The sequence below is a fragment of the Salvelinus fontinalis genome, chromosome 3 (genome assembly GCF_029448725.1).
Source record: "Salvelinus fontinalis isolate EN_2023a chromosome 3, ASM2944872v1, whole genome shotgun sequence".
In the NCBI taxonomy this organism is placed as follows: domain Eukaryota; kingdom Metazoa; phylum Chordata; class Actinopteri; order Salmoniformes; family Salmonidae; genus Salvelinus; species Salvelinus fontinalis.
In genome coordinates, this window is record NC_074667.1 from 6,303,070 (window position 1) to 6,324,867 (window position 21,798).

The following is a 21,798-nucleotide window of genomic DNA, read 5'->3' on the forward strand; positions in this document are numbered from 1 at the left end:
AGAAGTGTGAAATGACTGTAATGAGTATCTTGGACTAATAGGCAGTTGGCTTAAACCATTTATTCATAATTGGCAATATGTGGGCCTGCCTTGATCATATCAGCTTACCACATCTGTCTTCCCTCACCAAACCCATCAATGATTTGATTTATTTGACCATAATTTGGTTGGTCCATTTTATTGACACTAAATAGATGTTATTTTAACCGTAGCTGTTAAAAGTCCAACAATGGGAGTGTGCAGACTGATGATGGCGCGACTTTAATTCCTGACTATTTCAGTTATGGCCAACAGAGGGCAACATTTATCCATAAAATACGATTAAACCTCACTGAACCAAAGTGAATTAGGTTACATTGTAAACTTTATAGAGATTTCGTATGTGATCAGAAACAATGCCTTAATTTCCCAGAGTGGTCGCTCTGTGCTATTGTAGTTGACGTAATCATGTACAATGGCATGACGTAATATATGAGCCTATGACGTAAACGCACTCGAGGGAAGGTTCAGTGCCTACTTCTGGCTCAATTGAGTTGATGATTTGCAAAGGACAGTCATCCTCATGTTCAAATAAATCACTTTGAGTGGACAAAGACGACATTCTGTGAGTACAGCAAAACGGGCCAAGATTTTGTAATTAAAAAAAAAATAAGTATTTTAAAATGTATTTGTTTATAAAAAAAAAATGTCAGGTCCAATCTGAAGGGTCCTGAAAACACAATGGATAGAAATCATAAACGGTTGAGAAAAATTCTTCAAAAGGTAAGTCTCATAAGTGATACAAATTGTTTTTGTTAATTCTGGGGCTTTCTCTCTTGATATGTAATGAGGCTATCTTATTGGTAGTATAGCGTATATGCTGTAAAAACAGATTGACATGATTTATAGTTGGAAAAGTGGGCTTAATAATGGAGGGCTCAAGTTAAATGTATTTCCTTATGTTCATAAACCCCAGGCTGGGACCCTCCAAGCTAGTGCTGGAGAGCAGGTGCTCCAGACAGACGTCCATTCCGCTGGCCATGATGGACTAAGGCTGCCAGCCCTGGGAGACTGCCCCAAGGACAGCCCCCTAAAGGTAAGAAACAACTTTTAGTTCTGTTGCAAAACGTCTGGTTGTAACGGAGACCAGTTGGTTGTAATCTAGTAATATGACGGGTTGAAAACCAGTTTACAACAAGATAATAACGGTATTAAGACACATGGACCACCTACTAGTTAGAACTAATAGTATTGGAATTCTGATTTTAATTCTGTTTGTAATTCTAAGCTTATGATTTATAGTTGGAGAAGCGGGCATAATAATGGAGGGCTCAAGTTAAATGTATTTCCTTATGTTCATAAACCCCAGGTTGGGACCTTCCAAGCTAGTGCTGGAGAGCAGGTGCTCCAGACAGACGTCCATTCCGCTGGCCATGATGGACTAAGGCTGCCAGGCCTGGGAGACTGCCCCAAGGACAGCCCCCTAAAGGTAAGAAACAGCTTTTAGTTCTGTTGCAAAACGTCTGGTTGTAACGGACAGATATTGGAAATCCGCTCGAAGGACAAAATTGTTGTATGATTTTGTAATCAATGTTCATAAATTTCAATTATCTTTATAGGTCTGCAACCCAGAGTGTGTAAAGTTCTAGTTTAAATGAAACAGACAGAATTCCCAACTCACAATTAGTCAAATCCAATTTATTTGCGAGAGCTCTACCGTGCATATACAAAGATGTTCCTTTTATAACATTCTCTTAACCTACGCACATACATACACACTAACATTAGGAGAGCTATCCTATCTACCTCTCTACAATTCTCACCACAGTTGATCACTACCCAACTGACAGTTCCATTCCCCCCAAGATAAGGGAAACCTGGAGGGGTTCTCCCTGTCCTATCTTATCTCCCCAGAGTTATAGCTGGGTCGGTTCAAACATTGGTTAAAGATTCTCTTTGCTTTCTTTCGGCACACACGTACATTCCTCTCTTCCCAACCTATTTGGACTTATGTTTATCAGCTTTAATTACTCCTTGTCTATGCTACATAACCTCTAACCCCTAATGGTTAAGTTTCCGGGTAGAATTATTTAATCATTTATCTCCAACCTTTATAAATTCCTTTAACAAATCTAGCAATATGACGGGTTTAAAACCAGTTTACAACAAGATAATAACGCCATTAAGACACATGGACCACCTACTAGTTAGAACTATTAATAGTTTTGGAATTCTGATTTTAATTCTGATTGTAATTCTAAGGTTATGATTTATATTTGGAGAAGCGGGCATAATAATGGAGGGCTCTGGTTAAATGTATTTCCTTATGTTCCTGTACCCCAGGCTGGGACCCTCCAAGCTAGTGCTGGAGAGCAGGTGCTCCAGACTGACGTCCATTCCGCTGGCCATGATGGACTAAGGCTGCCAGCCCTGGGAGACTGCCCCAAGGACAGCCCCCTAAAGGTAAGAAACAGCTTTTAGTTCTGTTGCAAAACGTCTGGTTGTAACGGAGACCAGTTGGTTGTAATCTAGTAATATGACGGGTTGAAAACCAGTTTACAACAAGATAATAACGCCATTAAGACACATGGACCACCTACTAGTTAGAACTAATAGTATTGGAATTCTGATTTTAATTCTGTTTGTAATTCTAAGGTTAACCGTTATGTGACATGTCAGTTAGTACCACCGTGCCTATGGTGAAATAGGTGGTTTCTATGGTGATATGATTTCCCCACTGTTGTTATTTGTCTCAGAACCTTGAGCCGAAGCCCCCACAAGGCCCCAGGCCCAGCCGAGAGGCTATCAAGGCTAGAAGGGCTAGGGAGGCTAAGTCAGGGGTGGTAAACCTAAGCCGCCAAGTAGTTGGTGTGTTGGCACTGCCTCAAACGCTTCTATCTCAAACAACCAGTAGCAGTGAGTATTGATCTCCACTTCCAAAATTCTTTGATTTTTTAATGGAATTCTAAAATGACATACAGTATGGTGGAAGGATCCACTATTATCTACGACTCTCCTCTTTCTGTAGGTGTCCTGCCAGCTATCAAGAAGGGCACTAAAGTTACTAAAATGGAGACAACAGGTGGGTATTGGTGACACAGTGTTTATTCCTGATTATACAACTTCAATAGAATCGTTGCTGTGGTCACTAGCTTGTTCGGTGGTAATTCTGATTGTCTTCTGTTTCAGAAACCCCAGGTCCCCTGACACCTAATGATGGGGAGATAATGATCTCCTTTCCATCTGTTGATGACCTCCTGACCCCAAAGAGTGATGTCACGTCCGAGGCTAAGAGCGATGATGCCTCCTGTCCAATTTCACCTGAGTAGTTCTCTCTAACAAACTTCCTGAAGTCTCACCCGTGAGTCCTGCTGTGAACCTCATTATGTGCAGAAAAAATATAATCTACTGTATATAAACACTAGTTTAAGTTGCCAATGATTCCTGGTGTTTGTTTGTTTTCCAGTCAGAGAAAGCTTATCAGGAAGTTCCTCAAACAAATGGTAAGTCCCCCATTTTTTCTGCTTTTAAGGGTGGAGGGATCATCGGAAACAACTATCTTGTAACATAAAAACTACTAGCTGTCAGATTGTTGTTTTCTGTTTCTCTTTCTAAGAACGTGACAATAGGCGACCTGGACGAAGTCATCGAGTGGGTGGTGTGTGTCTCCAGTGAGGTGTTCCTCCCAGTGATGGCTCTGCACAGGACCTCCAGACCAGAGTCGTCAGACTCATTCCGCTGGGGGTCAGGTGTGCTCCAGATCATCTCTGAAAAGTTCCACCAGCGGAGTTCTGAGCCGAAGGGAAGGCTCCTGGGCGGGCAGCCGCCCACTCCCCCTTCTGAGACCGACAAGGAGCTTCAGGGCATAGCAGATCTGTCTGTGAGTAACATCCTGAAAAGGGCCCAGGAGGACCTCTTCTCTTCTGGTGAGGATGACCTGGAGAACACCCATCCAGGCATCACTCTGACCGAAGAGAAGCTCTCCAGCATCTTCTCAGAGCTGTTCAGGGGCGCATGCGAGAGTGCCCAGGAGGCCGCCGGACGCATCCACCACATGAGGTCTGGAAGAGGCAACAACAGCCGAAATGGGAGACGCCCTGGGTCACCAACAGAGTTGGGAGAACTGGGGTCAGTGAGGAGTCCCAAGGGAAGTGACGTCCATAAAGTCCTTAGCGAGGGGTCCGTCCCTGTCTTTGCCCTGTTTGGGGAGAGGCCAGGGGAAGTTGGGGAGACCAGCAGCCCTGCTGGGGAGATGGACGAGACCCAGACTGCCAGCACTCCCAGCATTCCCCGGTCTGGGCATGGCGGCAGAAGTTGTAGCCAGACCACCATTCCCACCACCGGCCACAGAGAGGCAGGAGTCACAGCCAGTAACATCTTTGATGTTATTGTTCATCTGGCGCACTCCGACACTGACCGGGAACTCCACCAGGAGTTCAGCAGTGAGGATGATGTTTCACTGAATGACATCATGGACATTAAGGCAGTGAAGCCCCTGGGGCAGATCCTGTCCTCATGGAGGCTGGTCAACAGGATCTTCAGGGGGAAGGTCCACTACTTTGGGAAGGAGCTCATCTGCAAGGTGTATCAGATGCTTCTGGACAGCGGTATGGGCAGGAGGCCAATGGCCCGCCAGAGCAGGTCCGAGCCCATCCTGAAAGACCTGGCTGCCAACCGTAGGCTCTCCAATGAATTCTTCACAGACGTGCTGTACATGTTCATCCAACGTGCCATTAAGAATCTGCTGGAGAACTTCTTGGGTCTGCCGACCACCCCACCAGGTAGAGACATTATGTGGAATAACAATTTCAACTGGATGTATAGGGACGGCTGGGGGAACACCCCCACATCCAGCGAGGAGGAGTTGTGGGACAGCGACTCCACCTGGTCAAGTGGGCTTGGGGAGGAGGAGTTGGCAGAGTCCCGTGGGAGGTGGGCCGCTCTGTTGGAGAAGGGCAGACTCCAGACCCTCCAGTCCTCCGGCTCCGGCTCCCTCTCCCTCTCCGATGACAACAAGGAGGCACTAGGTTAGTTATTATGTTGTTTTTACCGTCTTTTGCACCCGCATATTCCCCTTCTTTCTTTTCCCTTATTGTCAGTAATTGTATTTTCATTTTCTCTCTCCTCTTTTTTCTTATTTTTCTATACAGTGTTTGGAGACATTTTATGTGTGAAGTATTACTTTGAATCAATGTCAAATTCATTCTATAGAAGACCGGGTTTCTGCAGGTTTTCACTCCACCCTTGATTGATGAATTAAGGTCACTGATTAGTAAGAAACTCCTCTCACCTGGTTGTCTAGGTCTTAATTGAAAGGAAAAAAATAAAACCCGCAGACACTCGGCCCCCCATGGAATGAGTTTGACACCCCTGTATTAAATAAATGTTGATTTGACTAGGGGCCGTCTGCCAGGTCCTGACCTCCAGGGAGGGAGACATCCTGAACAGTACCTGCAACAACGATTACAAGGCCAGGCTCATCATCCAGAAAGGTACACTTATAACCTGTTTTACCCATATGAACAGTAATAACAATGTAATAACCTGTGTAATAACCAGTGTATTACCATTATAGTAAATGTGCCAGATACTGCATAGTGTTATACATGAATGTGGCTTTGAACCATTTCAGAATATGAGTGTGTTTTCTTAGGATTGGATTCCGGTGCCAGGGAAAGGTTCCCTGACTCTCAATGTCCCTCTTCACCCGAAGAAGAGGAGGTAGTAGTGAGTGCCATGACTGTCTCATACCCTAAACCCTCCACCTCAACCCAGGCAGCATGGGCAGCTCCTGCCCAGACTCTGGATGTTTTTCTGCCCAGACCCTGCCTGGATGAAGAAGAGGTAGTGCCCAGCACCTCCATGAAGGACAACTCTGTGACGACCACCCATGCAGCACGGGCAGCTCCTTCCCAGACCCTGGAAGAAGAGGTGGGAGAAGCTGAGGTGTCCGACGTAAGTGACAGCTCCCTGATGCCCACCAAGGCCCTTGAGAAGATTCCCTCCCTCCTACCAGGCAAGAATCTTATTGAAGAGGACATCCTCATTTGCAGCACTCCCTGGGCCACCGTCATAAGCCCCCAGACCCTGAAGTTTATCCTCCACGGCATCATGTGCCGACTGGAGGCCTCAGAGTCCCCCCAGACAAGGAGGGCCAATGACCCCTTCAGGCTGATGAAGGATCTCTTTCTGGAGGTCCGGCATGCCCTTAAGTATGCTGACATCTCTGTCGTCTTTGGCCTGGAGGAGAGCATCCAATTCATTGGGGAGGATGCGGTGAAGGCCATCGTGAAGACTGCAGCTCAAAGATTGTCCCTGCGTTCGGACTCCAACCGGGCTCAACTGCGTGCCGCACGCTCTGGTGGCGAGGGAGCCATCAGGTGCATGGCGGACACCATCACACAAGTCATAGATGACTATTCCGAGGACTGGAGTTCCGACTGCCATTTTGGAGCCAGGAGGAGCCGTGCTAGTGGGAGGTCACACTCCTCAACGTCCTCAAGGAGTGATATCACACTCACCGAGGAGCTCCTGGCCCGGAGGGAAACCCTTGAAGAGGACCTAGAGGAGATGGCTGATGACAGCACTGGTTTGGAGAAGACCATTGTAAGCTCAGCCATCTCTGAGAAGTCCCAGGTAATTAGCTAAATTTCTGAGAGCACCGAATCCATCAGCTGTGCCCTCTTAACAGACCTCGAGTACATCACCTCCACACATGTGAGACAGACAAGAACCAGTAGATCGTTTAGTTATTTGGGCTGTTTGATTGTGAGGCATCGACTCATATCTGTTTCTCTCTCTACTAAGGAAAAGGAGAAGCAGAAGGAGAAGGAAGAGGCTATTAAGGAAGAAGTGAGGAAGTCAGGAAAGAAGAAGCGAGGTAATAACAAGGACCAGAAGAAGAACAAGGTGTCTCCTCTTGGCAATGATAGTAAGTCCTCACTTCTTTTCAGTCAACATGTGCATCTGTCTTCAGCACACTATTGTAATGTAAGGACGGGAGACTATGATGAAATTATCAGGGTCTTATTCATTAGCCACTAAAGGGAAGAGAACAGACTAAAACAGAGAGGAACTTTCTTGAACTTGCCAATAACAAATGCTTGTTTTTGTTTTCTGTTTCAAAACATTTTGCTACTGTGTGCCTTAATGAACACGACCCTGATTTCATGCCCTGTTCTCTGTCACCTATTCAGGTACTATGGCTGCAGATGAGCCGAAGAAAAAACAGGCTCTCTTCCCGCGGATCACAGCTGCCCTGGCAAAACTATTTTGCTTCCCCTGCAAAAAAAGATGCAAAAAGTAACTATGCAGAGACGAGTTTTGGAAACCCTGATGCCACCTCCCCCAACCCACTTTCTAAAAAAACATCAGAGCCATCAGAAGAGGGAGACAACCCCCGCTACTCACAACCCATTTTATTACCACCCCCCCATTTTAACTTAATAAACACAACTTGCAGCTATTTTGATCTTCTTTTTTACTTTTTTTTACAGACCCACCTGCATGCTATAGATTCTTAAGGTCAATTTGCTGTGTACTGTCTATAGTATCATTGTAATGAGTATGTTCACTGTGCCAGTCATTATTTTTATTTGTTCCTTTATTTAACTAGGCAAGTCAGTTTAGAACAAATTCTTATTTTCAATGATGACCTAGGAACATTGGGTTAACTGCCTTGTTCAGGGGCAGAACGACAGATTTTTTAGGCTACCTGTCGCTATATAGGTATAGGCTAAATGCCCTAACCTAATTGCAATTTACATAATAAGAGTCACATTTTAATAATTCCCGCATTTTATCTTTCTTGAGAGGGAATACATCTCTAATACACTATGCTCAATACCATACAGTAAGAACACCACTGTATGCCGATGACACCTGCAAGCCCCGCCTCCCCGCAGAATAAAGAATAGACATGAGTGGATAATTGCGGTGTCACTACAAAGGATACCTTAATTAAGCCAATTCATTGGCTTTAGACATGTCAATCATGGCTGTGTTGTAATCTGATTGGTGTGTGTGTACCCCCTCAAGGCAAAAGGTGTAGAAACTGTGAAGCACTCCATTCTGTTTATGATTTCTATTTATGATTGACGCTGCTGTTTAAAGCTATTTTTTATGTCTGCCTTATTTGTATTATTACATAGTTGGGGAGGACAGGGGAGAAAGGGTGGACAGCTCCCTGTCCAGTAGTTGTAGCTGGTTATAGGTCTTCATGAGGAAGCGCCGACAGACGGACAGCTGTGCGAGTTCGCATTTTCTAATATAACAGCAGCACGAGCGATGGCTTCGGCGTAGCATTTCGTACTGTGTTTTTCATAAAGCGGTGAAGTCGACATTGTGAATGTTTTATTCTGTGCTAGTTTCGTGGTGTCCGTGTGTTGGCATGACATAGCAGCTACGAGCAAGAGCCGATTCGATTATGGGAACATTCAGGTAGGCATTGCTGTTTTATTCATAAATGTATTATTTACTGTTGTTCTTGTTATAATTGCATGTGTCACAGAAACATTTGTCATGCATGTAGATGGATCGAGCGAAGTTTACGTTTATGCTCCAAAACAAAGCACATAGACCCTGTGTATTGTTACATTGAGGAAGCCTTAATCTTCATCAGAGGTTACTCAGCGACAGCGGGGCTGATACTGCTCCATTTCTCTCTTGTCGAATTAATACAGTGGTCTTCATTTGCATATTTCCGGATGGCGAATAGGCCCCTCAAATGAAAGGGAAGGCAAGCGAAAAAGAAAATAGCCGAAATAGGCTACAACCCCGTTATTTTTCGGTAGGCTACTGTTTTACGCACAGAAATAAGAGGATACATTGTGGCCTCTTCCCCTGCGCGGCCTCAATTTCATATATCGTTTTACAATCGTTGCAATGTTTGAATGGCCTTCTTCTTGTCACATTGCACGGCAAGACATAGGCTTGAGCTGCCATTTGAATTGGTGACAGTTGCTGAAGCATCATCTGCAGCGCGAGAGCCTGTTGTACAGGTAGCAGCCATATGCATCAGCATATTGGCCTGAAATCCGGGCTAAGTGCCATCACACAAACATAAACTGAAACAGGCATAAACCCACGGAATTACATCCTCAGCCAGTTCTTTGTAGCCTATACAACGCAGGTTATTTGTCCTTCAGATGTATGCGTTTTGCTCGTGAAGGCATGCTACAGCCGTTACAATATTGTAGTCAGAAATGGATGTGCCTTGGGTTGGCTTTACTCAAATATAATGAGGGCGAAAGATCTCAAACATTAGCATGAATTGCAGCTAACATTTTATTATGGAAGGGGTATTATGGCTGACAATAAACAAGTGAAGTATTCTGCCCCAGGCGTCTGCATTCAGTCTCTTTTGGGGACTACTATTCAAGGAATAAATGACCTTGCATTTCAGACCAGTTATGGTTAATATTATAAACGGTGGAATAGAACAGACTAGAGACATGCACCACCAAGTGAAAGCGCTGGGTAGATTTCACCAGCACAGGGTGTGTTGAGTGAGAAATCAAGTCATTGCTTTTAGCCTTATCTAGGAAATGCACTCACCATACAGAGTGAAACACACGGGCTCTCAAGAAAACAATTATCTGATCTTCACACATCCCCATGACCTTGTTTTGAAAAGAAATGCTATACCCGTTTACCACACACACACGCAGATGGGGCATTTGAACATTACAGCTCAGTAAAAGTGACAGTTGGCATTCACACACAGCTGTGTAAACCTCACTTCTTTCTCATCATCCCTGCTACTTGCTGTTGCTACAGCAATCCATGCTGAGGTGAACTGTGACTGAATGGTAAGCTAATAGGCCTTTGTGATGTCAAATTAACAGTCTTTGTGTTTTACACCGGCTTGGCTGTGGCGTGCTTCTGCTGTACAAACTGCTGATTGCCACAATAAGGGCCGTGGTAGTAGGGGGGAGGGATATCATCTAGCTGTCCTGATGTCTGTGTCTGTCTGGATTGCTGTCAGGTTCTGTATGTCTGTCTCTGCATCTCTGACAGGTTCTATCTGTTCGTCACAATGACTCTTTCACTGTGGTTGGTTGGCTGTAGCGATCAGCAGAGGCCTGCCCTGTGCTAAAGGTTCCACTCCATTATCCTGCTGTGCTGCTGACGCTGAGATACTGGGAGCAACTCCATGACCTGCCATACCAAGCCTAAAACTCCAGTATCCTGCCCTACTGCAGCTACTACAAGCTCCCTTCTAGTCTGTTGTTCCTGTCATTTTGGTAGCACTTTACATTACAGCACGGAATCAAGCGGTAATAGAATGGTAACTAGTTAAAGTTACTCACAAAGCAAGCCATTATTTGCCCAGATACAGGATGCTACAGATCAGTATAACTGTATTGTTTCAGAGACATTACATACTAGAGGGGTGATAATACAAAAACAACATGGCAGTGTTTCCCCTAAAATTCTCCAAATGTCTTGGCATGGGGCCCCCATTGATTTTGATATCATGTTTGAGTCACTCAGATACACTATATATACAAAAGTATGTGGACACCACTTCAAATCTGTGGATCGAACATTTCAGCTGACAGATGTATAAAATCGAGCACACAGTCATGCAATCTCCATAGACAAACGTTGGCAGTAGAATGGCCTTACTGTCAAGTTCAGTGACTTTCAACGTGGCACTATCATAGGATGCCACCTTTCCAACAAGTCTGTTTGTCAAATGTCTGCCCTGCTAGAGCTGCCCTGGTCAACTGTAAGTGCTGTTATTGTGAATTGGAAACGGCTAGGAGCAACAACGGCTCAGCCACAAAGTAGTAGGCCACACAAACACACAGAATGGGACCGTTGAGTGTTGAAGCACGTAGTGCATAAAAATAATCTGTCCTCGGTTGCAACACTTACTACCGAGTTCCCAACTGTCTCTGGAAGCAACGTCAGCATAAGAACTGTTCATCTAGAGCTTCGTGAAAGGGGTTTCCATGGCCGAGCAGCCGCGCACAAGCCTAAGATCACCATGCGCAATGCCAAGCATTGACCAGAGTAGCGTAAAGCTTGCTGCCATTGGACTCTGGAGCAGTGGAAACGCATTCTCTGGAGTGATGAATCACGCTCCACTAGTTGGCAGACCGAAGGACAAATCTGGGTTTGGCGGAAGCCAGGAGTACGCTACCTGCCACAATGCATTGTGCCAACTAAAGTTTGGAGGAGGAATAATGAATGGTCTGGGGCTGTTTTTCATGGTTCGGGATAGGCCCCTTAGTTCCAGTGAAGGGAAATCTTAACGCTACAGCATACAATGACATTCTAGATGATTCTGTGCTTCCAACTTTGTGGCAACAGTTTGGGGAAGGACCTTTCCTGTTTCAACATGACAATGCCCCCGTGCACAAAGGGAGTTCCAAACAGAAATGGTTTGTTGAGGTTGGTGTGGAATAACTGGACTGCCCTGCACAGAGCCCTGACCTTAACCCCATCGAACAGCTTTGGAATGAATTGGAACGCCAACTGCGAGCCAGGTCCCCGCAACAATGTTCCAATATCAAGTGGAAAGCCTTCCCAGAAGAGTGGAGGCTGTTATAGCAGCAAAGTGGGGACCAACTCTATATTAATGCTCATGATTTTGTAATGAGATGTTTGACAAGCTTTTGGTCATGTAGTGTAGCATAATAACACAACATAAGACATAGCAGAATGTATAGAATTTCAGGAAACTAGCTTTAAAACTGTAAAATGTGTTCTCTTCCCCATGGCAAAATGTCTAGAATTGCGAATAGCAGACAAATTTGCTTTAAAACAGCAACATTTTATCTCCGCTGCCATGGGAGGGCCTCTAAAAATGTTTGTCGGAGAAGGCGCCGTTGGTCACGCCCACTACCACGCCCCCCTATCTATTTCCCCACCTAGTCAGGTGAACAGGGCCTTGCCCTTTATTATGATAAACAAGCCTGGGCAACCATTTCACCAGAGCTGTTGTCTTGGTTGCACTTGTTTTCTAGGATCACTGGTGTCTGGTAATGTACAGGAATGATTCACCTCAGTTCACAGTTCACTCTCTCTGGGAGTATAATTAACGTCACCGCTCTATTGGCCCATTCCACTGTGTGTGGTAAACTATCCAGACCTGTTCTGAAACCCCAGAGGGAGGTTTCATATGGCTTTAAAATAGAGCTGAATGAACACACAATCAACTGGTGACACAATGTCCCGTGGCTATTGTACTAAAGTGGCATAGGTGTGCCAGTAATAGGTCAGATGGTTTCTGTTTGATGCCGCACTAACTATACTGGCCCCAGATCAGTTTGGATCAGTGCCCCAGAAAAGGGGATCTGGTTGGTTCATCTACTGTGGGAAAGTGAGGCTTAAACCAATCCCACGGACATCCCATGTATCGTTTATGTGTGTATTTTCTGTTAATGCCTAGGAAAATGCAAGGGCACCCTGGGTTATGTTGGTGTACAGTGTTTAATCTGTTTGTAATCTGTTTGAGGATGACGCAGCAGTGCTGGTGATCCTTTTAATCTGTATCTTATTGAATCACCTGATCAGGGTCAGATTGGCCTAGCCCCCCTCTGACAAAACACTCACTACCATTGCAGAATAAATTATTAGTCACATTGCATTGCTTTTGAATTCGTTTGGAGGGAGGATGGTGGAAATGTGTATTTTAAAGCCATGTTGCCCTTGGTATTCATGGAAATGTGATTATCAGGAGGGCGCTTATAGCTAAACTAGGAATTCAGGAAGCAATTCTTGTTCTGAATGTGCTTACGTTTAGGGAACTTGGGTAGTCTGAGGGAGCTTCACTGGATGACATGTCATTCTAATTAGCCCAAATGTGTCTGGTCATCATTCAAGTTTACCGTCAAAGCAACTTATTCATTAGATTCATCTCGATTCTAGATAACATCTGCTGTACCTCCCCTAGTCATGGCCGATATAATGAATGTATATATAATTCACTTTGTCAAGGAAGGTCATGTGGAGACCAGGCTGTCATTGCCATGACGATTTTGGATGACTAGGGGAGGTCAAGCATATTAGAGACAATGGTTAATATGCAGCCATTACAGAATCAGAGGGAATATGTCAACAACAGTGACGTTAGAAGAGCACAGGGTTCATAATACTAACCCTAGACACCAGAGTGGGAGAAGAACTGGGCACTACATAGTGGACTACTTTTGACCAGGGCCCATTCCCAGGTAGCACACTATATAGATCACAGGTTGCCATTTTGGATGCTGCCAGTCGCATGCACTTGGATGTTGTGGCGTTGAGGAACAAGCCACGTGTCAGCGGACAGAAGGGAACAAAGCTATAAATGAGATGTAGCAACAGCGAGGTTAGGGCGTACAGGAGGTAGGACTGGGGGTTTAGCGTGGGGGCTGCCCTTGATGTCAAGCATGGCCTGAGGGGGAGGCACAGGACGTACAAGGAGGGAGAGAGGGGAAGGGATGGGTGGATTAGGGGTTCGGGGGGAGAAATGGGGGATAGAGAGGGTTGGTAGTTGGAGGTACAATAGGTCTGTCTGTTGCTGTGGACAGTGGAAGCGAGGATAGGATGCGCTGAGGCGCACACACAATGTGATAATTGTGCACGTGGATAGCGGTTTACATACAAACTCGTGCATAGGCACAACACAGTGCTCACATTGAAGCTGCCCCATTTTTTTGTTGTCCTACCGTTACCCTTAGAGAGATTTAATGCACTGATAGCCAGAGCAGCAATTGTCCCACATATTGCTGTAGTCTAGCATGACTCACAGAGTTTGAATTACAGCCTGGCTTTAATGACATTACTGTATACCCCCTCTGGTGTACATCCAACTGTAGCTGGACTGGAATGATTCCTGGTGAGATGACACATGGGGATGCCAGTAATTTAGGGGATTTGTTTTCAGAAGGAGACTAGTGTTATATTTTCAGAGATGTTAAGGTTATTTCTTGCATTGGTTTCTTAAAAGGTAACTACAGTTGAAGTCGGAAATTTATATACACCTTAGCCAAATACATTTAAACTCAGTTTTTCACAATTCCTGACATTTAATTCTAGTAAAAATTCCCTGTCTTAGGTCAGTTAGGATCACCACTTTATTTTAAGAATGTGAAATTTCCGAATAATAGTAGAGAGAATTATTTATTTCAGCTTTTATTTCTTTCATCACATTCCTAGTGGGTCAGATGTTTTACATACACTGAATTAGTATTTGGTAGCGTTGCCCTTAAATTGTTTAACTTGGGTCACACAATAAGTTGGGTGAATTTTGGCCCGTTCTTCCTGACAGAGCTGGTGTAACTGAGTCAGATTTGTAGGCCTCCTTGCTCGCATATGCTTTTTCAGTTCTACCCATACATTTTCTAAAGGATTGAGGTCAGGGTTTTGTGATACTTTGACTTTGTTGCCCTTAAGCCATTTTGCCACAACTTTGGAAGTATGCTTGGGGTCATTGTCCATTTGGAAGCCTCATTTGCAACCTAGCTTAAACTTCCTGACTGATGTCTTGAGATGTTGCTCAATATAGCCACATCATTTTCCGTCCTTATGAAGCCATCTATTTTGTGAAGTACACTAGTCCCTCCTGCAGCAAAGCATCCCCACAACATGATGCCGCCACCCCTGCTTCACGGTTGGGATGGTGTTCTTCGGCTTGCAAGCCTCCCATTTTTCCTCCAAACATAACAATGGTCATTATGGCCAAACAGTTCTATTTTTGTTTCATCAGACCAGAGGACATTTCTCCAAAAAGTACGATCTTTGTCCCCATGTGCAGTTGCAAACCATAGTCTGGCTTTTTTATGCAGCTTTGGAGCAGTGGCTTCTTCCTTGCTGAGCGGCCTTTCAGGTTATGTCGATATAGGACTTGTTTTACTGTGGATATAGATACTTTTGTACCGGTTTCCTCCAGCATATTCACAAGGTCCTCTGCTGTTGTTCTGGGATTGATTTGCACTTTTTGCATCAAAGTACGTTCATCTCTAGGAGACAGAATGAGTCTCCTTCCTGAGAGGTATGACGGCTGCGTGGTCCCATGGTGTTTATACTTGCGTACTATTGTTTGTACAGATGAACGTGGTACCTTCAGGCGTTTGGAAATTGCTCCCAAGGATGTACCAGAATTGTGGAGGTCTATATTTTTTTTTCTGGGGTCTTGGCTGATTTCTTTAAATTTTCCCATGATGTCAAGCAAAGAGGCACTGCGTTTGAAGGTAGGCCTTGAAATACATCCACAGGTACACCTCCAATTGACTCAATGATGCCAATTAGCCTATCAGAAGCTTCTAAAGCCATGACTTAATTATCTGGAATTTTCCAAGCTGTTTAAAGGCACAGTCAACTTAGTGTATGTAAACATCTGACCCACTGGAATTGTGATTTAAGTGAAATAATCTGTCTGTCAACAATTGATGGAAAATGACTTGTGTCATGCACAAAGTAGATGTCCTAACCGACTTGCCAAAACTATAGTTTGTTAACATGAAATTTGTGGAGTGGTTGAAAAATTTGTTTTAATGACTCCAACCTAAGTGAATGTAAACTTCCGACTTCAACTGTATATGCATTTCCATCGTCACAGTGAGCAGTCGTGAGAAATATCAAGGGTTAAAGTTCAGTATTTCTAGTGTCATAAGATTAGCTTTGATAAAATTAGGCTACACATGAACAACTTTTCTCTGTTGCTATTGTTACATTGTTTTGGAGGAACTAGCTACATGTCATTTTGAGGGAGTATTGTGATGGTTTCGGGACACCCGTTTTCCTGAGCCGCTGCTCTTCTTCTGATGCAATTGGTCTCATGCTAGTTAATGGCTGTTTTGATTGGCCTCTCCCAGCACATGAATGGTGTCCTTGTCCCTCCATCCCTCTGCAGTTTTTTCCCTTCAAACAATCTTTTTTCTCTTCTTCTTTGGGCAGTTCTTCTGTTTTCCTTGTTGTCGTGCTTCAGTAGACGTGTGTATCAGTGTGACTATGGCTGATATTAAAACAGCTAGGGTGTGTGTGTGTGTGTGTGTGTTGTAGTCATAGAGCTGTTCAGCATTCCGATGATGGCTAGCCCATTCCCCTCATCTCACTTGCAGATGTGCATAAGCCCTACATTCGGGGATTCCATTTGTCAAATGTATGCTGAATTACCCTCGGCTTGGGTTTAGGCCTCTCTCTCCTCTCCCTCTATGTGGATTGGGGCCACCAGCTCGGCTTACCCAGTAATAGCGCTCCCAAACATGATGCAGGCCAGGGCTGTACTTCTGTCCATAGAAACAGAATCACTAGAATGGAAATGCTATGAGGGTGCAGTCAAATTGCCATGACTATGAGGCTGTCAAGGTTTTCTTTTTCATTCTAGTAATTCTATTTCTATGGTGCTGCCTGGCTGCCACAGGCAGGAGTGGAAACGCCATAGAACTAGAATGAGTAGAACATGAAACAACCCAGGCCATCGCCATTTGGCTGCACCCAATGGGATTCTCATTCTAGTAATTCCATTTCTATGGTGCAGCTTGGCTGCCACAGACAGGAACTGCTGAGCAGCGTTGCTACCTACATGGTTAAACAAGCTTGATGCCCTCAATCTCACACAAATTATCAATGAACCTACCAGGTACCACCCCAAAGCCGTAAACACGGGCACCCTCATAGATATCATCCTAACCAACTTGCCCTGTAAATACACCTCTGCTGTTTTCAACCAAGATCTCAGCGATCACTGCCTCATTGCCTGCATCTGTAATGGGTCAACGGTCAAACGACCTCCACTCATCACTGTCAAATGCTCCCTGAAACACTTCAGCGAGCAGGCCTTTCTAATCGACCTGGCCCGGGTATCCTGGAAGGATATTGACCTCATCCAGTCAGTAGAGGATGCCTGGTTATTTTTTTTAAATGCCTTGCTCACCATCTTAAATAAGCATGCCCCATTCAATACATTTAGTACCAGGAACAGATATAGCCCTTGGTTCTCTCCAGACCTGACTGCTCTTAACCAACACAAAAACATCCTATGGCGTTCTGCATTAGTATCGAACAGCCCCCGTGATATGCAACTTTTCAGGGAAGTTGGAAACCAATATACACAGGCAGTTAGAAAAGCCAAGGCTAGCTTTTTCATGCAGAAATTTGCTTCCTGCAACACAAAGTCAAAAAAAATCTGGGACACTGTAAAGTCTATGGAGAATAAGAACACCTCCTCCCAGCTGCCCACTGCACTGAGGATAGGAAACTGTCACCACTGATGAATCCACTATAATTGAGAATTTCAGTAAGCATTTTTCTACGGCTGGCCATGCTTTCCACCTGGCTACCCCTACCCCGGTCAACAGCACTGCACCCCCCCACAGCAACTCGCCCAAGCCTTCCCCATTTCTCCTTCTCCCAAATCCAGTCAGCTGATGTTCTGAATGAGCAGCAAAATCTGGACCCCTACAAATCAGCCGGGCTAGACAATCTGGACCCTTTCTTTCTAAAACTATCTGCCAGAATTATTGCAACCCCTATTACTAGCCTGTTCAACCTCTCTCTCGTGTCGTCTGAGATTCCCAAAGATTGGAAAGCAGCTGCGGTCATCCCCCTCTTCAAAGGGGGGGACACTCTTGACCCAAACTGCTTCAGACCTATATCTATCCTACCCTGCCTTTCTAAGGTCTTCGAAAGCCAAGTCAACAAACAGATTACCGACCATTTCGAATCCCACCGCACCTTCTCCGCTATGCAATCTGGTTTCAGAGCTGGTCATGGGTGCACGTCAGACACGCTCAAGGGCCTAAACGATATCTTAACCGCCAACGATAAGAAACAATACTGTGCAGCCGTATTCATTGACCTGGCTAAGGCTTTTGACTCTGTCAATCACCACATCCTCATCGGCAGACTCGATAGCCTTGGTTTCTCAAATGATTGCCTCGTCTTGTTCACCAACTACTTCTCTGATAGAGTTCAGTGTGTCAAATCGGAGGGCCTTTTGTCCGGGCCTCTGACAGTCTCTATGGGGGTGCCACAGGGTTCAATTCTTGGCCCGACTCTCTTCTCTGTATACATCAATGATGTCGCTCTTGCTGCTCGTGAGTCTCTGATCCACCTCTACACAGACGACACCATTCTGTATACTTCTGGCCCTTTGGACACTGTGTTAAAAACCCTCCAGACGAGCTTCAATGCCATACAACTCTCCTTCCGTGACCTCCAACTGCTCTTAAATACAAGTAAAACTAAATGCATGCTATTCAACCGATCGCCACCTGCACCTGCCCGCCCGTCCAGCATCACTACTCTGGATGGTTTTGACTTAGAATATGTGGACAACTACAAATACCTAGGTGTCTGGTTAGACTGTAAACTCTCCTTCCAGACTCACATCAAACATCTCCAATCCAAAGTTAAATCTAGAATTGGCTCCCTATTTCGCAACAAAGCATCCTTCACTCATGCTGCCAAACATACCCTCGTAAAACTGACCATCCTACCGATCCTCGACTTCGGCGATGTCATTTACAAAATTGCCTCCAATACCCTACTCCATAAATTGGATGCAGTCTATCACAGTGCCATCCGTTTTGTCACCAAAACCCCATATACTACCCACCACTGCGACCTGTACGCTCTCGTTGGCTGGCCCTCGCTTCATACTCGTCGCCAAACCCACTGGCTCCAGGTCATCTACAAGACCCTGCTAGGTAAAGTCCCCCTTATCTCAGCACCCACCTCCAGCAGGTATATCTCTCTAGTCACCCCCAAAACCAATTCCTCCTTTGGCTGCCTCACCTTCCAGTTCTCTGCTGCCAATGACTGGAACAAACTACAAAAATCTCTGAAACTGGAAACACTTATCTCCCTCACTAGCTTTAAGCACCAGCTGTCAGAGCAGCTCACAGATTACTGCACCTGTACATAGCCCATCTATAATTTAGCCCAACACAATTTTCGCTTTGTCATTATGGGGTATTGTGTGTAGATTGAGATTTAAATTTTATTTAAATCCATTTTAGAATAAGGCTGTAAAGTAACAACATTTGGAAAAAGTCAAGGGGTCTGAACTTTCCGAATGCACTGTATGTATACTGAACAAAAATGTAAACGCAGCATGCATTCAAAGATTTTACTGAGTTACAATTCATATAAGGAAATCAGTCAATTTTAAATGAATTCATTAGGCACTAATCTATGGATTTAACATGAATGCAGATCTGTGTCTGTTAGTCACAGATACCGTAAAAAAGAAGGTAAGGACGTGGATCAGAAAAGCAGTCAGTATCTGGTGTGACCGCCATTTGCCTCATGCAGCGCGACATCTCCTTCCATTAGAGTTGATCAGGCTATTGATTGTTTCCTGTGGAACACGCTGTAGTATACGTTGATCGATGAGTATGCGGGCCATGGAAGAACTGAGATTTTCAGCTCCCAGGAATTGTGTACAGATCCTTGCGACATGGAGCTGTGCATTATCATTCTGAAACATGAGGTGATGGCGGCTGATGAATGGCACAACAATGGGCCTCAGGATCTCGTCACGGTATCTTTGTGCGTTCAAATTGACATTGATCAAATGCAATTGTGTTCGTTGTATGTAGCTAATGCCTGCCCATACCATAACCCCACCGCTACCATGGTGCACTCAAACCGCTCGACCACACAACGCCATACACATGGTCAGCAGTTGAGGCCAGTTGGATGTACTGCCAAATTCTCTAAAACAACGTTGGTGGCTTACGGTAGAAAAATGGGCATTCAATTCTCTGGCAACAGCTCTGGTGGACATTCCTGCAGTCAGCATGCCAATTGCACGCTGCTTCAGAACTTGTGGCATTGTGTTGTGTGACACAACTGCACATTTTAGAGTGGCCTTCTATTGACCCCAGCACGAGGTTCACCTGTGTAATGATTATGCTGTTTAATCAGCCTCTTGATATGCCACACTTGTCAGGTGGATGGCTTATCTTGGCAAAGGAGAAATGTTCACTAACAGGGATGTAATCAAATTTGTTCACAGAATTTAAGAGAAATAAGCTTTTTGTGCATATGGAAAATTTCTGGGATCTTTTATTTCAGCTCATGAAACATGGGACCAACACTTTACATGTTGCATTCATGTTTTTGTTCAGTGTATGTCCTCGTGAATATGTCCTCGTAATTCAAATGTTCTTTAAATTCACAACAGGTTTGAGGAACCCTGATCCGATTGGCTCCGGCACCGCCCTACCAGGTGACCCTACAGCGGGGGAGACGGGTAAGGAGACCCAGCCACAGCCTCCCCTGTCCAACAGTGCGTTGCACTGTGCCCACCACTACAACCATGTCCACCCCCAGCGGCAGCCCTGAGAGAGAGGGCTCCACAGGGGGACCCAACCAGCTGGAGTGTCCCCTCTCCTCTCCCCCTGGCATGGACCATTCCATGGGCAGCCCCCTGCTCAGCCCGGACTCATCTTGCCAAGATGCCATGCTCTCAGGGCATCGTGAGGCTGCAGTCTTGGTTCAGCTGGGAGGCACACACCTTGCAGCACCCGCAGCCGTCAGCCACCGCACTCGCCCCGGGGGGGCACAGCTGGACACTCACATACCGCCGGGCAGCTGGCACCCACCTGGAGGTGTGAGGAGGAGAGAGGAGAGGTTTAGGTTCCTAGGCATAAACTGAAAGAAGCATAGGAAAGTAAAAAGTCATTTTTGTCATGTAATTTCTTGTTGTGGTCTGCCTTCATGGGTAAAACACTACTAGTGATAAAGATGTTCTAGGAGTCTATTTTGATCATTTTATATTAATTTTGAGATGTCAACTGATAGTTTAATTTGATTATTGTGTCCCCTTTGGAGTGGTTTTGAACACTGTTTACAATGAATTTATGTACTTTAACTTCAATTTGAAGCTCATAATTTCTACCCCTCCATCCCTGTGGATGTCTTGTCTGTCTAGGCAGCTGTTTAAGTGTTGTATCCAATCCCCTGCCAACTCGTGAATCGAATAGCAGTACATTAGTCTTCCGTGCCAACTTCTTCCAGTAAAAAAAATCAACAGTATGTAAAAGTCCCACCCTTAGACAGTGAGTCAAAGTTATTTGACAAGCACACACATGCCTATAAAAAAAAAGGCACAATTCAAGGTAGGACTGGTGGGCTACAAAAATGTTCGGTTACATTTTACATTAGTGCCCTTATAACAGTGATTATTCCTGTAATCACAGTGTAACAAGTATTGTAATTACTCATTAGTACACTGGGTTAGGGTTAAGGATTACTACTGTAAGTACATTGTTACAATTAGTTACAATGAGTAATTACAAAATTACACGAGCAGTTACACAGTAGCACTGTCTTGTAAAAGTGTTACCAAATAGTCTGTAGGCTACAGCAGTTTGAAAATATATATCTTCAGGCAACAGAAAAAAAACGGTAGACAAAGTTCTCACTTGTGTCTCTCTAAAATACAATTACTTGCGTATGACAGTCAAATCACCTCCAACTGCTCATTACAAAACGGTCTAAGCAATCCACTCATCCATTGCTATTTTGTTGCATGATTTGCATATGATCAAAATCATACTAATTTGACAGCTGCCAAGGTGATACGACTTACCTGACTGGTGACTGCCATTGTCAAGAAAACAAAGATGATACGTTTTGCCATAATTATTGAAAATTCCAAAGAAACAGTAGACAGTTGTCAGAAAACAAGCTCTGACCTCGTTATTAGTCCGCTTGAAGACAGTTCTGAACTTTTAAATCCTCTTTCAAGAATAGACTACAGTCGCACAGTTGCGTTAGATGAATAGCAGTCGTTGAAGTGTAGAGAACAGTTATTTTCATCCCTTCCCGGAGATCGTCACAGCACTCTAAAAAAATCATTCAACAGAGAGAGTA

The 21,798-nt window shown here is 44.7% G+C and overlaps 2 protein-coding genes and 1 long non-coding RNA gene across 11 annotated transcripts in view; all 3 read left to right on the plus strand.

Annotated features, from left to right (window-relative positions):
• Positions 1-689: 689 nt before the first annotated feature.
• LOC129836932 (EVI5-like protein) overlaps positions 690-21,798 on the plus strand; it is a 91,568-nt gene continuing 70,459 nt past the window's right edge. For 5 of the 7 annotated variants that reach the window (XR_008756674.1, XR_008756679.1, XR_008756677.1 and 2 more), the window contains exons 1-3: positions 779-1,075; positions 1,349-1,468; positions 2,323-2,442. The gene's annotated coding sequence lies outside the window, so the exon portion shown is untranslated. The other 2 variants (XR_008756678.1, XR_008756680.1) reach the window with 2 other exon arrangements.
• Positions 3,292-7,444, plus strand: LOC129837018 (uncharacterized). 3 transcript variants are annotated; one of them, XM_055902939.1, is made up of 8 exons: positions 3,292-3,340; positions 3,446-3,482; positions 3,596-3,969; positions 4,006-5,006; positions 5,379-5,471; positions 5,633-6,615; positions 6,787-6,910; positions 7,176-7,444. In XM_055902939.1, the coding sequence occupies exons 2-8, from the start codon at positions 3,480-3,482 to the stop codon at positions 7,283-7,285; spliced, it is 2,688 nt and encodes an 895-aa protein (XP_055758914.1). In that variant the 5' UTR covers positions 3,292-3,340; positions 3,446-3,479; the 3' UTR covers positions 7,286-7,444. The 3 variants fall into 3 exon arrangements, with proteins under 3 accessions (XP_055758914.1, XP_055758913.1, XP_055758915.1); XM_055902938.1 differs by having other exon boundaries at positions 3,596-5,006; XM_055902940.1 differs by having other exon boundaries at positions 3,596-5,006; positions 6,787-6,859.
• LOC129837079 (uncharacterized) lies at positions 8,009-21,598 on the plus strand. Its single transcript, XR_008756687.1, has 2 exons — positions 8,009-8,418; positions 20,105-21,598. It is a non-coding gene; the product is annotated as an uncharacterized LOC129837079 (long non-coding RNA).